We start from the raw sequence: 13,475 nt of genomic DNA on the forward strand, positions 1-13,475 counted from the left end.
AACAACCGACAGCCAAGGGCACTCCCGCAACAACCGACAGCCAAGGGCACTCCCGCAACAACCGACAGCCAAGGACACTCCCGCAACAACCGACAGCCAAGGGCACTCCCGCAACAACCGACAGCCAAGGGCACTCCCGCAACAACCGACAGCCAAGGGCACTCCCGCAACAACCGACAGCCAAGGGCACTCCCGCAACAACCGACAGCCAAGGGCACTCCCGCAACAACCGACAGCCAAGGGCACTCCCGCAATAACCGACAGCCAAGGGCACTCCCGCAATAACCGACAGCCAAGGGCACTCCCGCAATAACCGACAGCCAAGGGCACTCCCGCAATAACAGACAGCCAAGGGCACTCCCGCAATAACCGACAGCCAAGGGCACTCCCGCAATAACCGACAGCCAAGGGCACTCCCGCAATAACCGACAGCCAAGGGCACTCCCGCAATAACCGACAGCCAAGGGCACTCCCGCAATAACCGACAGCCAAGGGCACTCCCGCAATAACCGACAGCTAAGGGCACTCCCGCAATAACCGACAGCTAAGGGCACTCCCGCAATAACCGACAGCTAAGGGCACTCCCGCAATACCTGACAGCTAAGGACACTCACGCAATAACCGACAGCTAAGGGCACTCACGCAATAACCGACAGCTAAGGGCACTCCCGCAATAACCGACAGCTAAGGGCACTCCCGCAATAACCGACAGCTAAGGGCACTCCCGCAATAACCGACAGCTAAGGGCACTCCCGCAATAACCGACAGCTAAGGGCACTCCCGCAACACCTGACAGCTATGGACACTCCCGCAACACCTGACAGCTAAGGGCACTCCCGCAACACCTGACAGCTAAGGGCACTCCCGCAACACCTGACAGCTAAGGGCACTCCCGCAACACCTGACAGCTAAGGGCACTCCCGCAACACCTGACAGCTAAGGGCACTCCCGCAACACCTGACAGCTAAGGGCACTCCCGCAACACCTGACAGCTAAGGGCACTCCCGCAACAACTGACAGCTAAGGGCACTCCCGCAATAACTGACAGCTAAGGACACTCCAGCAATAACTGACAGCTAAGGACACTCCAGCAATAACTGACAGCTAAGGACACTCCCGCAATAACTGACAGCTAAGGACACTCCAGCAATAACTGACAGCTAAGGATACTCCCGCAATAACTGACAGCTAAGGGCACTCCCCAACACCTGACAGCTAAGGGCACTCCCCAACACCTGACAGCTAAGGGCACTACCGCAACACCTGACAGCTAAGGGCACTCCCGCAATAACCGACAGCTAAGGGCACTCCCGCAATAACCGACAGCTAAGGGCACTCCCGCAACAACCGACAGCCAAGGACACTCCCGCAACAACCGACAGCCAAGGACACTCCCGCAACAACCGACAGCCAAGGACACTCCCGCAACAACCGACAGCCAAGGACACTCCCGCAACAACCGACAGCCAAGGACACTCCCGCAACAACCGACAGCCAAGGACACTCCCGCAACAACCGACAGCCAAGGACACTCCCGCAACAACCGACAGCCAAGGACACTCCCGCAACAACCGACAGCCAAGGGCACTCCCGCAACAACCGACAGCCAAGGGCACTCCCGCAACAACCGACAGCCAAGGGCACTCCCGCAACAACCGACAGCCAAGGGCACTCCCGCAACAACCGACAGCCAAGGGCACTCCCGCAACAACCGACAGCCAAGGGCACTCCCGCAACAACCGACAGCCAAGGGCACTCCCGCAACAACCGACAGCCAAGGGCACTCCCGCAACAACCGACAGCCAAGGGCACTCCCGCAACAACCGACAGCCAAGGGCACTCCCGCAACAACCGACAGCCAAGGGCACTCCCGCAACAACCGACAGCCAAGGGCACTCCCGCAACAACCGACAGCCAAGGGCACTCCCGCAACAACCGACAGCCAAGGGCACTCCCGCAACAACCGACAGCCAAGGGCACTCCCGCAACAACCGACAGCCAAGGGCACTCCCGCAACAACCGACAGCCAAGGGCACTCCCGCAACAACCGACAGCCAAGGGCACTCCCGCAACAACCGACAGCCAAGGGCACTCCCGCAACAACCGACAGCCAAGGGCACTCCCGCAACAACCGACAGCCAAGGGCACTCCCGCAACAACCGACAGCCAAGGGCACTCCCGCAATAACCGACAGCTAAGGGCACTCCCGCAATAACCGACAGCTAAGGGCACTCCCGCAATACCTGACAGCTAAGGACACTCACGCAATAACCGACAGCTAAGGACACTCACGCAATAACCGACAGCTAAGGGCACTCCCGCAATAACCGACAGCTAAGGGCACTCCCGCAATAACCGACAGCTAAGGGCACTCCCGCAATAACCGACAGCTAAGGGCACTCCCGCAATAACCGACAGCTAAGGGCACTCCCGCAATAACCGACAGCTAAGGGCACTCCCGCAATAACCGACAGCTATGGACACTCCCGCAACACCTGACAGCTAAGGGCACTCCCGCAACACCTGACAGCTAAGGGCACTCCCGCAACACCTGACAGCTAAGGGCACTCCCGCAACACCTGACAGCTAAGGGCACTCCCGCAACACCTGACAGCTAAGGGCACTCCCGCAACACCTGACAGCTAAGGGCACTCCCGCAACACCTGACAGCTAAGGGCACTCCCGCAACACCTGACAGCTAAGGGCACTCCCGCAACACCTGACAGCTAAGGGCACTCCCGCAACACCTGACAGCTAAGGGCACTCCCGCAACAACCGACAGCTAAGGGCACTCCCGCAATAACCGACAGCTAAGGGCACTCCCGCAATAACCGACAGCTATGGACACTCCCGCAACACCTGACAGCTAAGGGCACTCCCGCAACACCTGACAGCTAAGGGCACTCCCGCAACACCTGACAGCTAAGGGCACTCCCGCAACACCTGACAGCTAAGGGCACTCCCGCAACACCTGACAGCTAAGGGCACTCCCGCAACACCTGACAGCTAAGGGCACTCCCGCAACACCTGACAGCTAAGGGCACTCCCGCAACACCTGACAGCTAAGGGCACTCCCGCAACACCTGACAGCTAAGGGCACTCCCGCAACACCTGACAGCTAAGGGCACTCCCGCAACAACTGACAGCTAAGGGCACTCCCGCAATAACTGACAGCTAAGGACACTCCAGCAATAACTGACAGCTAAGGACACTCCAGCAATAACTGACAGCTAAGGACACTCCCGCAATAACTGACAGCTAAGGACACTCCAGCAATAACTGACAGCTAAGGACACTCCCGCAATAACTGACAGCTAAGGACACTCCCGCAACACCTGACAGCTAAGGGCACTCCCGCAACACCTGACAGCTAAGGGCACTCCCGCAACACCTGACAGCTAAGGGCACTCCCGCAACACCTGACAGCTAAGGGCACTCCCGCAACACCTGACAGCTAAGGGCACTCCCGCAACACCTGACAGCTAAGGGCACTCCCGCAACACCTGACAGCTAAGGGCACTCCCGCAACACCTGACAGCTAAGGGCACTCCCGCAACACCTGACAGCTAAGGGCACTCCCGCAACACCTGACAGCTAAGGGCACTCCCGCAACACCTGACAGCTAAGGGCACTCCCGCAACACCTGACAGCTAAGGGCACTCCCGCAACACCTGACAGCTAAGGGCACTCCCGCAACACCTGACAGCTAAGGGCACTCCCGCAACACCTGACAGCTAAGGGCACTCCCGCAACACCTGACAGCTAAGGGCACTCCCGCAACACCTGACAGCTAAGGGCACTCCCGCAACACCTGACAGCTAAGGGCACTCCCGCAACACCTGACAGCTAAGGGCACTCCCGCAACACCTGACAGCTAAGGGCACTCCCGCAACACCTGACAGCTAAGGGCACTCCCGCAATAACCGACAGCCAAGGGCACTCCCGCAATAACCGACAGCCAAGGGCACTCCCGCAATAACCGACAGCCAAGGGCACTCCCGCAATAACCGACAGCCAAGGGCACTCCCGCAATAACCGACAGCCAAGGGCACTCCCGCAATAACCGACAGCCAAGGGCACTCCCGCAATAACCGACAGCCAAGGGCACTCCCGCAATAACCGACAGCCAAGGGCACTCCCGCAATAACCGACAGCCAAGGGCACTCCCGCAATAACCGACAGCCAAGGGCACTCCCGCAATAACCGACAGCCAAGGGCACTCCCGCAATAACCGACAGCCAAGGGCACTCCCGCAATAACCGACAGCCAAGGGCACTCCCGCAATAACCGACAGCCAAGGGCACTCCCGCAATAACCGACAGCCAAGGGCACTCCCGCAATAACCGACAGCCAAGGGCACTCCCGCAATAACCGACAGCTAAGGGCACTCCCGCAATAACCGACAGCTAAGGGCACTCCCGCAATAACCGACAGCTAAGGGCACTCCCGCAATAACCGACAGCTAAGGGCACTCCCGCAATAACCGACAGCTAAGGGCACTCCCGCAATAACCGACAGCTAAGGGCACTCCCGCAATAACCGACAGCTAAGGGCACTCCCGCAATACCTGACAGCTAAGGACACTCCCGCAATAACCGACAGCTAAGGGCACTCCCGCAATAACCGACAGCTATGGACACTCTCGCAATAACCGACAGCTAAGGGCACTCCCGCAACACCTGACAGCTAAGGGCACTCCCGCAACACCTGACAGCTAAGGGCACTCCCGCAACACCTGACAGCTAAGGGCACTCCCGCAACACCTGACAGCTAAGGGCACTCCCGCAACACCTGACAGCTAAGGGCACTCCCGCAACACCTGACAGCTAAGGGCACCCCCGCAACACCTGACAGCTAAGGGCACTCCCGCAACACCTGACAGCTAAGGGCACTCCCGCAACACCTGACAGCTAAGGGCACTCCCGCAACAACTGACAGCTAAGGGCACTCCCGCAATAACTGACAGCTAAGGGCACTCCCGCAATAACCGACAGCTAAGGACACTCCCGCAATAACCGACAGCTAAGGACACTCACGCAATAACCGACAGCTAAGGACACTCCCGCAATAACCGACAGCTAAGGACACTCCCGCAATAACCGACAGCTAAGGGCACTCCCGCAATAACCGACAGCTAAGGGCACTCCCGCAATAACCGACAGCTAAGGGCACTCCCGCAATAACCGACAGCTATGGACACTCCCGCAACACCTGACAGCTAAGGGCACTCCCGCAACACCTGACAGCTAAGGGCACTCCCGCAACACCTGACAGCTAAGGGCACTCCCGCAACACCTGACAGCTAAGGGCACTCCCGCAACACCTGACAGCTAAGGGCACTCCCGCAACACCTGACAGCTAAGGGCACTCCCGCAACACCTGACAGCTAAGGGCACTCCCGCAACACCTGACAGCTAAGGGCACTCCCGCAACACCTGACAGCTAAGGGCACTCCCGCAACACCTGACAGCTAAGGGCACTCCCGCAACACCTGACAGCTAAGGGCACTCCCGCAATAACTGACAGCTAAGGGCACTCCCGCAATAACTGACAGCTAAGGGCACTCCCGCAATAACTGACAGCTAAGGACACTCCAGCAATAACTGACAGCTAAGGACACTCCAGCAATAACTGACAGCTAAGGACACTCCCGCAATAACTGACAGCTAAGGACACTCCAGCAATAACTGACAGCTAAGGACACTCCCGCAATAACCGACAGCTAAGGACACTCCCGCAATAACCGACAGCTAAGGACACTCCCGCAATAACCGACAGCTAAGGACACTCCCGCAATAACCGACAGCTAAGGACACTCCCGCAATAACCGACAGCTAAGGACACTCCCGCAATAACCGACAGCTAAGGGCACTCCCGCAATAACCGACAGCTAAGGGCACTCCCGCAATAACCGACAGCTAAGGGCACTCCCGCAATAACCGACAGCTAAGGGCACTCCCGCAATAACCGACAGCTAAGGGCACTCCCGCAATAACCGACAGCTAAGGGCACTCCCGCAATAACCGACAGCTAAGGGCACTCCCGCAATAACCGACAGCTAAGGGCACTCCCGCAACAACCGACAGCTAAGGGCACTCCCGCAACAACCGACAGCTAAGGGCACTCCCGCAACAACCGACAGCTAAGGGCACTCCCGCAACAACCGACAGCTAAGGGCACTCCCGCAACACCTGACAGCTAAGGGCACTCCCGCAACACCTGACAGCTAAGGGCACTCCCGCAACACCTGACAGCTAAGGGCACTCCCGCAACACCTGACAGCTAAGGGCACTCCCGCAACACCTGACAGCTAAGGGCACTCCCGCAACACCTGACAGCTAAGGGCACTCCCGCAACACCTGACAGCTAAGGGCACTCCCGCAACACCTGACAGCTAAGGGCACTCCCGCAACACCTGACAGCTAAGGGCACTCCCGCAACACCTGACAGCTAAGGGCACTCCCGCAACACCTGACAGCTAAGGGCACTCCCGCAACACCTGACAGCTAAGGGCACTCCCGCAACACCTGACAGCTAAGGGCACTCCCGCAACACCTGACAGCTAAGGGCACTCCCGCAACACCTGACAGCTAAGGGCACTCCCGCAACACCTGACAGCTAAGGGCACTCCCGCAACACCTGACAGCTAAGGGCACTCCCGCAACACCTGACTGCTAAGGGCACTCCCGCAACACCTGACTGCTAAGGGCACTCCCGCAACACCTGACAGCTAAGGGCACTCCCCAACACCTGACAGCTAAGGGCACTCCCCAACACCTGACAGCTAAGGGCACTCCCCAACACCTGACAGCTAAGGGCACTACCGCAACACCTGACAGCTAAGGGCACTCCCGCAACACCTGACAGCTAAGGGCACTCCCGCAACACCTGACAGCTAAGGGCACTCCCGCAACACCTGACAGCTAAGGGCACTCCCGCAACACCTGACAGCTAAGGGCACTCCCGCAACACCTGACAGCTAAGGGCACTCCCGCAACACCTGACAGCTAAGGGCACTCCCGCAACACCTGACAGCTAAGGGCACTCCCGCAACACCTGACAGCTAAGGGCACTCCCGCAACACCTGACAGCTAAGGGCACTCCCGCAACACCTGACAGCTAAGGGCACTCCCGCAACACCTGACAGCTAAGGGCACTCCCGCAACACCTGACAGCTAAGGGCACTCCCGCAACACCTGACTGCTAAGGGCACTCCCGCAACACCTGACAGCTAAGGGCACTCCCGCAACACCTGACAGCTAAGGGCACTCCCGCAACACCTGACAGCTAAGGGCACTCCCGCAACACCTGACAGCTAAGGGCACTCCCGCAACACCTGACAGCTAAGGGCACTCCCGCAACACCTGACAGCTAAGGGCACTCCCGCAACACCTGACAGCTAAGGGCACTCCCGCAACACCTGACAGCTAAGGGCACTCCCGCAACACCTGACAGCTAAGGGCACTCCCGCAACACCTGACAGCTAAGGGCACTCCCGCAACACCTGACAGCTAAGGGCACTCCCGCAACACCTGACTGCTAAGGGCACTCCCGCAACACCTGACTGCTAAGGGCACTCCCGCAACACCTGACAGCTAAGGGCACTCCCGCAACACCTGACAGCTAAGGGCACTCCCGCAACACCTGACAGCTAAGGGCACTCCCGCAACACCTGACAGCTAAGGGCACTCCCGCAACACCTGACAGCTAAGGGCACTCCCGCAACACCTGACAGCTAAGGGCACTCCCCAACACCTGACAGCTAAGGGCACTCCCGCAACACCTGACAGCTAAGGGCACTCCCGCAATAACTGACAGCTAAGGACACTCCCGCAATAACTGACAGCTAAGGACACTCCCGCAATAACTGACAGCTAAGGGCACTCCCGCAATAACTGACAGCTAAGGGCACTCCCGCAATAACTGACAGCTAAGGGCACTCCCGCAATAACTGACAGCTAAGGGCACTCCCGCAATAACTGACAGCTAAGGGCACTCCCGCAATAACTGACAGCTAAGGACACTCCCGCAATAACTGACAGCTAAGGACACTCCCGCAATAACTGACAGCTAAGGACACTCCAGCAAAAACTGACAGCTAAGGACACTCCAGCAATAACTGACAGCTAAGGACACTCCCGCAATAACTGACAGCTAAGGACACTCCAGCAATAACTGACAGCTAAGGGCACTCCAGCAATAACTGACAGCTAAGGGCACTCCCGCAATAACTGACAGCTAAGGGCACTCCCGCAATACCTGACAGCTAAGGGCACTCCCGCAATACCTGACAGCTAAGGACACTCCCGCAATAACTGACAGCTAAGGACACTCCAGCAAAAACTGACAGCTAAGGACACTCCAGCAATAACTGACAGCTAAGGACACTCCCGCAATAACTGACAGCTAAGGACACTCCAGCAATAACTGACAGCTAAGGACACTCCAGCAATAACTGACAGCTAAGGACACTCCCGCAATAACTGACAGCTAAGGACACTCCCGCAATAACTGACAGCTAAGGACACTCCCGCAATACCTGACAGCTAAGGACACTCCCGCAATAACTGACAGCTAAGGACACTCCCGCAATAACTGACAGCTAAGGACACTCCCGCAATAACTGACAGCTAAGGACACTCCAGCAATAACTGACAGCTAAGGACACTCCCGCAATACCTGACAGCTAAGGACACTCCCGCAATAACTGACAGCTAAGGACACTCCCGCAATAACTGACAGCTAAGGACACTCCCGCAATAACTGACAGCTAAGGGCACTCCCGCAATAACTGACAGCTAAGGGCACTCCCGCAATAACTGACAGCTAAGGACACTCCCGCAATAACTGACAGCTAAGGACACTCCCGCAATACCTGACAGCTAAGGACACTCCCGCAATAACTGACAGCTAAGGGCACTCCCGCAATAACTGACAGCTAAGGACACTCCCGCAATAACTGACAGCTAAGGACACTCCCGCAATAACTGACAGCTAAGGACACTCCCGCAATAACTGACAGCTAAGGACACTCCAGCAAAAACTGACAGCTAAGGACACTCCAGCAATAACTGACAGCTAAGGACACTCCCGCAATAACTGACAGCTAAGGACACTCCAGCAATAACTGACAGCTAAGGGCACTCCAGCAATAACTGACAGCTAAGGGCACTCCAGCAATAACTGACAGCTAAGGGCACTCCCGCAATAACTGACAGCTAAGGGCACTCCCGCAATACCTGACAGCTAAGGGCACTCCCGCAATAACTGACAGCTAAGGACACTCCCGCAATAACTGACAGCTAAGGACACTCCAGCAAAAACTGACAGCTAAGGACACTCCAGCAATAACTGACAGCTAAGGACACTCCCGCAATAACTGACAGCTAAGGACACTCCAGCAATAACTGACAGCTAAGGACACTCCAGCAATAACTGACAGCTAAGGACACTCCCGCAATAACTGACAGCTAAGGACACTCCCGCAATAACTGACAGCTAAGGACACTCCCGCAATACCTGACAGCTAAGGACACTCCCGCAATAACTGACAGCTAAGGACACTCCCGCAATAACTGACAGCTAAGGACACTCCCGCAATAACTGACAGCTAAGGACACTCCAGCAATAACTGACAGCTAAGGACACTCCCGCAATACCTGACAGCTAAGGACACTCCCGCAATAACTGACAGCTAAGGACACTCCCGCAATAACTGACAGCTAAGGACACTCCCGCAATAACTGACAGCTAAGGGCACTCCCGCAATAACTGACAGCTAAGGGCACTCCCGCAATAACTGACAGCTAAGGACACTCCCGCAATAACTGACAGCTAAGGACACTCCCGCAATACCTGACAGCTAAGGACACTCCCGCAATAACTGACAGCTAAGGACACTCCCGCAAAAACTGACAGCTAAGGACACTCCCGCAAAAACTGACAGCTAAGGACACTCCCGCAATAACTGACAGCTAAGGACACTCCCGCAATAACTGACAGCTAAGGACACTCCAGCAATAACTGACAGCTAAGGACACTCCCGCAATACCTGACAGCTAAGGACACTCCCGCAAATACCTGACAGCTAAGGACACTCCTGTGCATCTTTTGAAGGAAGGGGTAGATAAGGGTTGACGGAGCGTCCTTCCTCCATTCATTCGACAAATTCAAACAATATTTTTCTTATTCACTTGGAGACCTGACTTCCAGGTCTCCAAGTGAATAAGGAACTTTCTTCTGATTCAATCAACTATGATAAAGCAGCCTTAGTATCTAAACAGGAAATGGAAGGGTTAGGTAGCTAGAAGTGTTTAAACACCTTTATTTTAGCGGGAAAATGAATTGAAAGTATAGTGAGAGTAACTTTAATCACCGGAACGGCAATCAGCATTTACCCACTAATTTTGTTGCCACTACATCGCTGGTTCTCACCTCAGTAATCAGGTCAGGGTTAGTATCTGAACTGATCAGGTCTCTCTCTGTGTGTGTGTGTAATAACTAGTCACCTCTGCTATCAGGTCTCCCTCGTTGATCTTGTCTCCCTCCTTTTTCTCCCAGCGAGCGATGGTTCCGGTCTGCATGGTGGGGGACAGAGCAGGAAGCTCCACCTGCCACACACACACACACACACACACATATGATCAATGTGTGCAAAGCTATCAAAGGCAAAGGGTGGCTACTACATGCCTCCATATGTTTTATTTAATTAGTATTATTTTATTTCAGGGGTAGATCAGCTTTAATACTGCAGATAGATTGTAGCTTCTATCAATGTAATTGTCTGCATCACTTATTTATACACATATAAATATATACAGTTGAAGTCAGAAGTTTGCATACACCTTAGCCAAATACATTTAAACTCAGTTTCACAATTCCTGACATTTAATATTAGTAAAAAATATGAATAAAAGACAGGGTAGGATAGATATAGGTCTGTAACAGTTTGGGTCTAGAGTGTCTCCCCCTTTGAAGAGGGGGATGACCGTGGCAGCGTTCCAATCTTTGGGGATCTCAGACGATAAGAAAGAGAGGTTGAACAGGCTAGTAATAGGGGGTGCAACAATTGCGGCAGATCATTTTAGTAAGAGAAGGTCCAGATTGTCTAACCCAGCTGATTTGTAGGGGTCCAGGTTTTGAAGCTCTTTCAGAACATCAGCTATCTGGATTTGGGTGAAGGAGAAATGGGGGTGGCTTGGGCAAGTTGCTGTGGGGGATGCAGGCCTGTTGACCGGGGTAAGGGTAGCCAAGTGGAAACCATGGCCAGCCGTAGAAAAATGCTTATTGAAATTCTCAATTATCGTGGATTTATCGGTGGTGACAGTGTTTCCTAGCCTCAGTGCAGTGGGCAGCTGGGAGGAGGTGCTCTTATTCTCCTTGGACTTTACAGTGCCCCATCACTTTTTGGAGTTTGTGCTACAGGATGCATATTTCTGTTGAAAAGCTAGCCTTTGCTTTCCTAACTGCCTGTGTATATTGGTTCCTGACTTCCCTGAAAAGCTGCATATTGCGGGGGCTATTCGATGCTAATGCAGAACGCCACAGGATGTTTTTGTGCTGGTCAAGGGCAGTCAAGTCTGGAGTGAACCAAGGGCTATATCTGTTCCTGGTTCTACATTTTTTGAATGGGGCATGCTTATTTAAGATGGTGAGGAAAGCACTTTTAAAGAATAACTAGGCATCCTCTACTGACGGAATGAGGTCAATATCCTTCCAGGATACCCGGGCAAGGTCGATTAGAAAGGCCTGCTCGCTGAAGTGTTTTAGGGAGCGTTTGACAGTGATGAGGGGTGTTTGTTTGATCGCAGACCCATTACGGACGCAGGCAATGAGGCAGTGATCGCTGAGATTCTGGTTGAAGACAGCAGTGGTGTATTTAATGGGCAGGTTGGTCAGGATGATATCTATGAGGGTGCCCGTGTTTACAGATTTGGGGTTGTACCTGGTGGGTTCATTGATAATTTGTGTGAGATTGAGGGCATCTAAGCTTAGAATGTAGGATGGCCGGGGTGTTAAGCATGTCCCAGTTTAAGTCACCTAGTAGCACGAGCTCTGAAGATAGATGGGGGGCAATCAATTCACATCTGGTGTCCAGAGCACCTAACATGAGGAGAAAAATGTAAATTGTTCTGTCTTCTCAGCATAACAGTTGGAATAATGGGACAATAAATTATATAACGCATTTCTCATCCCTGGATTGAGGTAGTTTTCCAGGCAACATCTCGAGCCGGGTCCGCCATGTCCTAATATACACAGGAATGCTGCCTGACCTTAGTGCAGCTGTAAGCAAGCAGGTCGGATCTGCTGGCTACTACTGTTGCTACTATGGACACCGCTAGTTAGTAAATTGGTTAACTCCCGCAAGGGACTGGTTAGCTGCCGCTATTACCTAGGACACAGCTAGCTGGTAAGTTCCCGCTACTACCAGGGACACCGCTAGCTAGCTGGTTAGTTAACGACTCTGGGTGGCTAACTGATTAAGATGGTTATCCCGTGTCACTGTCAATGACTGCTACTCCACTGATATATGTTGTTGGCTAAAATAAAGAAAAGACCATTAGCTAGTTAGCTAGCAAAGCTAACGATACTGTCTGAAACGGACGTCTTAGAGCCCACACAAGCTAGCTAGCTAAGTCATCATACCTTCTGGTGCGGTGGTAGGCTGTAGAAGCGTTGTGTCTGGGCTCCCATGATGGGCTGGGGAGGTTGCAGCAGGGCTCTGCAGGCGAAGACCACAGTGTTGAAACGACCTCCACTGCAAACAGCCCTGGACCGGACAGAGCCGTGGTAGCGCCTCAGATGACAGTGTCCCAGAACGAGACGAGCGCTCAAGGCAGGCCCAGGTTGGGCACAGCGGGACTGAGGCAACCCTGCAGACGGCCTCAGCCGCAGGACCAGACGGAGCATTTCGCCTTTATACGTTTAGTCGCTAAACAGCTTTTAGATTCAGTTGGAGCTACTCGGGTAACAGAATGTCTGATACCAATGGTAGCAATAAAGTGTGTTTCTGTCCCCCGAACCAGCCCAGATAGCTAGCAAGCTGCTCACTTTCCAATGACCTCCTTAATCACGCTTTACGGCTGTCCTTCCGTGCATGTTACAATGGTATTGGCATTGGCAAGAAGAATCTAAAAATAAATCCGTAAATGAGCTGGCAACGTTGAGGACTCCACTGTCGTAAAAAAGTCGCAAAACGGCTCTTCTTCTTTTTCTTTTTCTTCTTCTTCTATGGTACATTGGCGATCGCACAATTTAATGTTAATTCTGCCACCTACTGTGCGGGTCGGAAACAGGATCCCTAAATATGGAATAAAATACCAAAACCACTCCCAAACTACCAAAAAATAAATAAACTAAATCAGACAACTTTAGTAAAAAAAAAGAAAGAAAGAAGAAGATCTGATCCCTACAAAGGCTCAAGGGAAACCTGGGAGGGTGGGTCTTCCGGCGTCTGTACCGCTTGCAGGTCTTTA

The 13,475-nt window shown here is 54.2% G+C and overlaps 1 protein-coding gene across 1 annotated transcript in view; it reads right to left on the reverse strand.

The window, feature by feature from the left end:
- Positions 1-13,132, reverse strand: part of LOC139537981 (dihydrolipoyllysine-residue acetyltransferase component of pyruvate dehydrogenase complex-like) — a 94,168-nt gene extending 81,036 nt beyond the window's left edge. The window contains exons 1-2 of the mRNA XM_071339912.1: positions 12,646-13,132; positions 10,509-10,610 (exon numbers count right to left, since the gene is read on the reverse strand). Of these exons, the coding sequence (XP_071196013.1) occupies positions 10,509-10,610; positions 12,646-12,909 (366 nt within the window). The 5' untranslated portion in view covers positions 12,910-13,132. The remainder of the gene's footprint in view (positions 1-10,508; positions 10,611-12,645) is intronic.
- Positions 13,133-13,475: the final 343 nt, after the last annotated feature.

The sequence above is a fragment of the Salvelinus alpinus genome, chromosome 13 (assembly GCF_045679555.1).
Source record: "Salvelinus alpinus chromosome 13, SLU_Salpinus.1, whole genome shotgun sequence".
In the NCBI taxonomy this organism is placed as follows: Eukaryota; Metazoa; Chordata; class Actinopteri; order Salmoniformes; family Salmonidae; genus Salvelinus; species Salvelinus alpinus.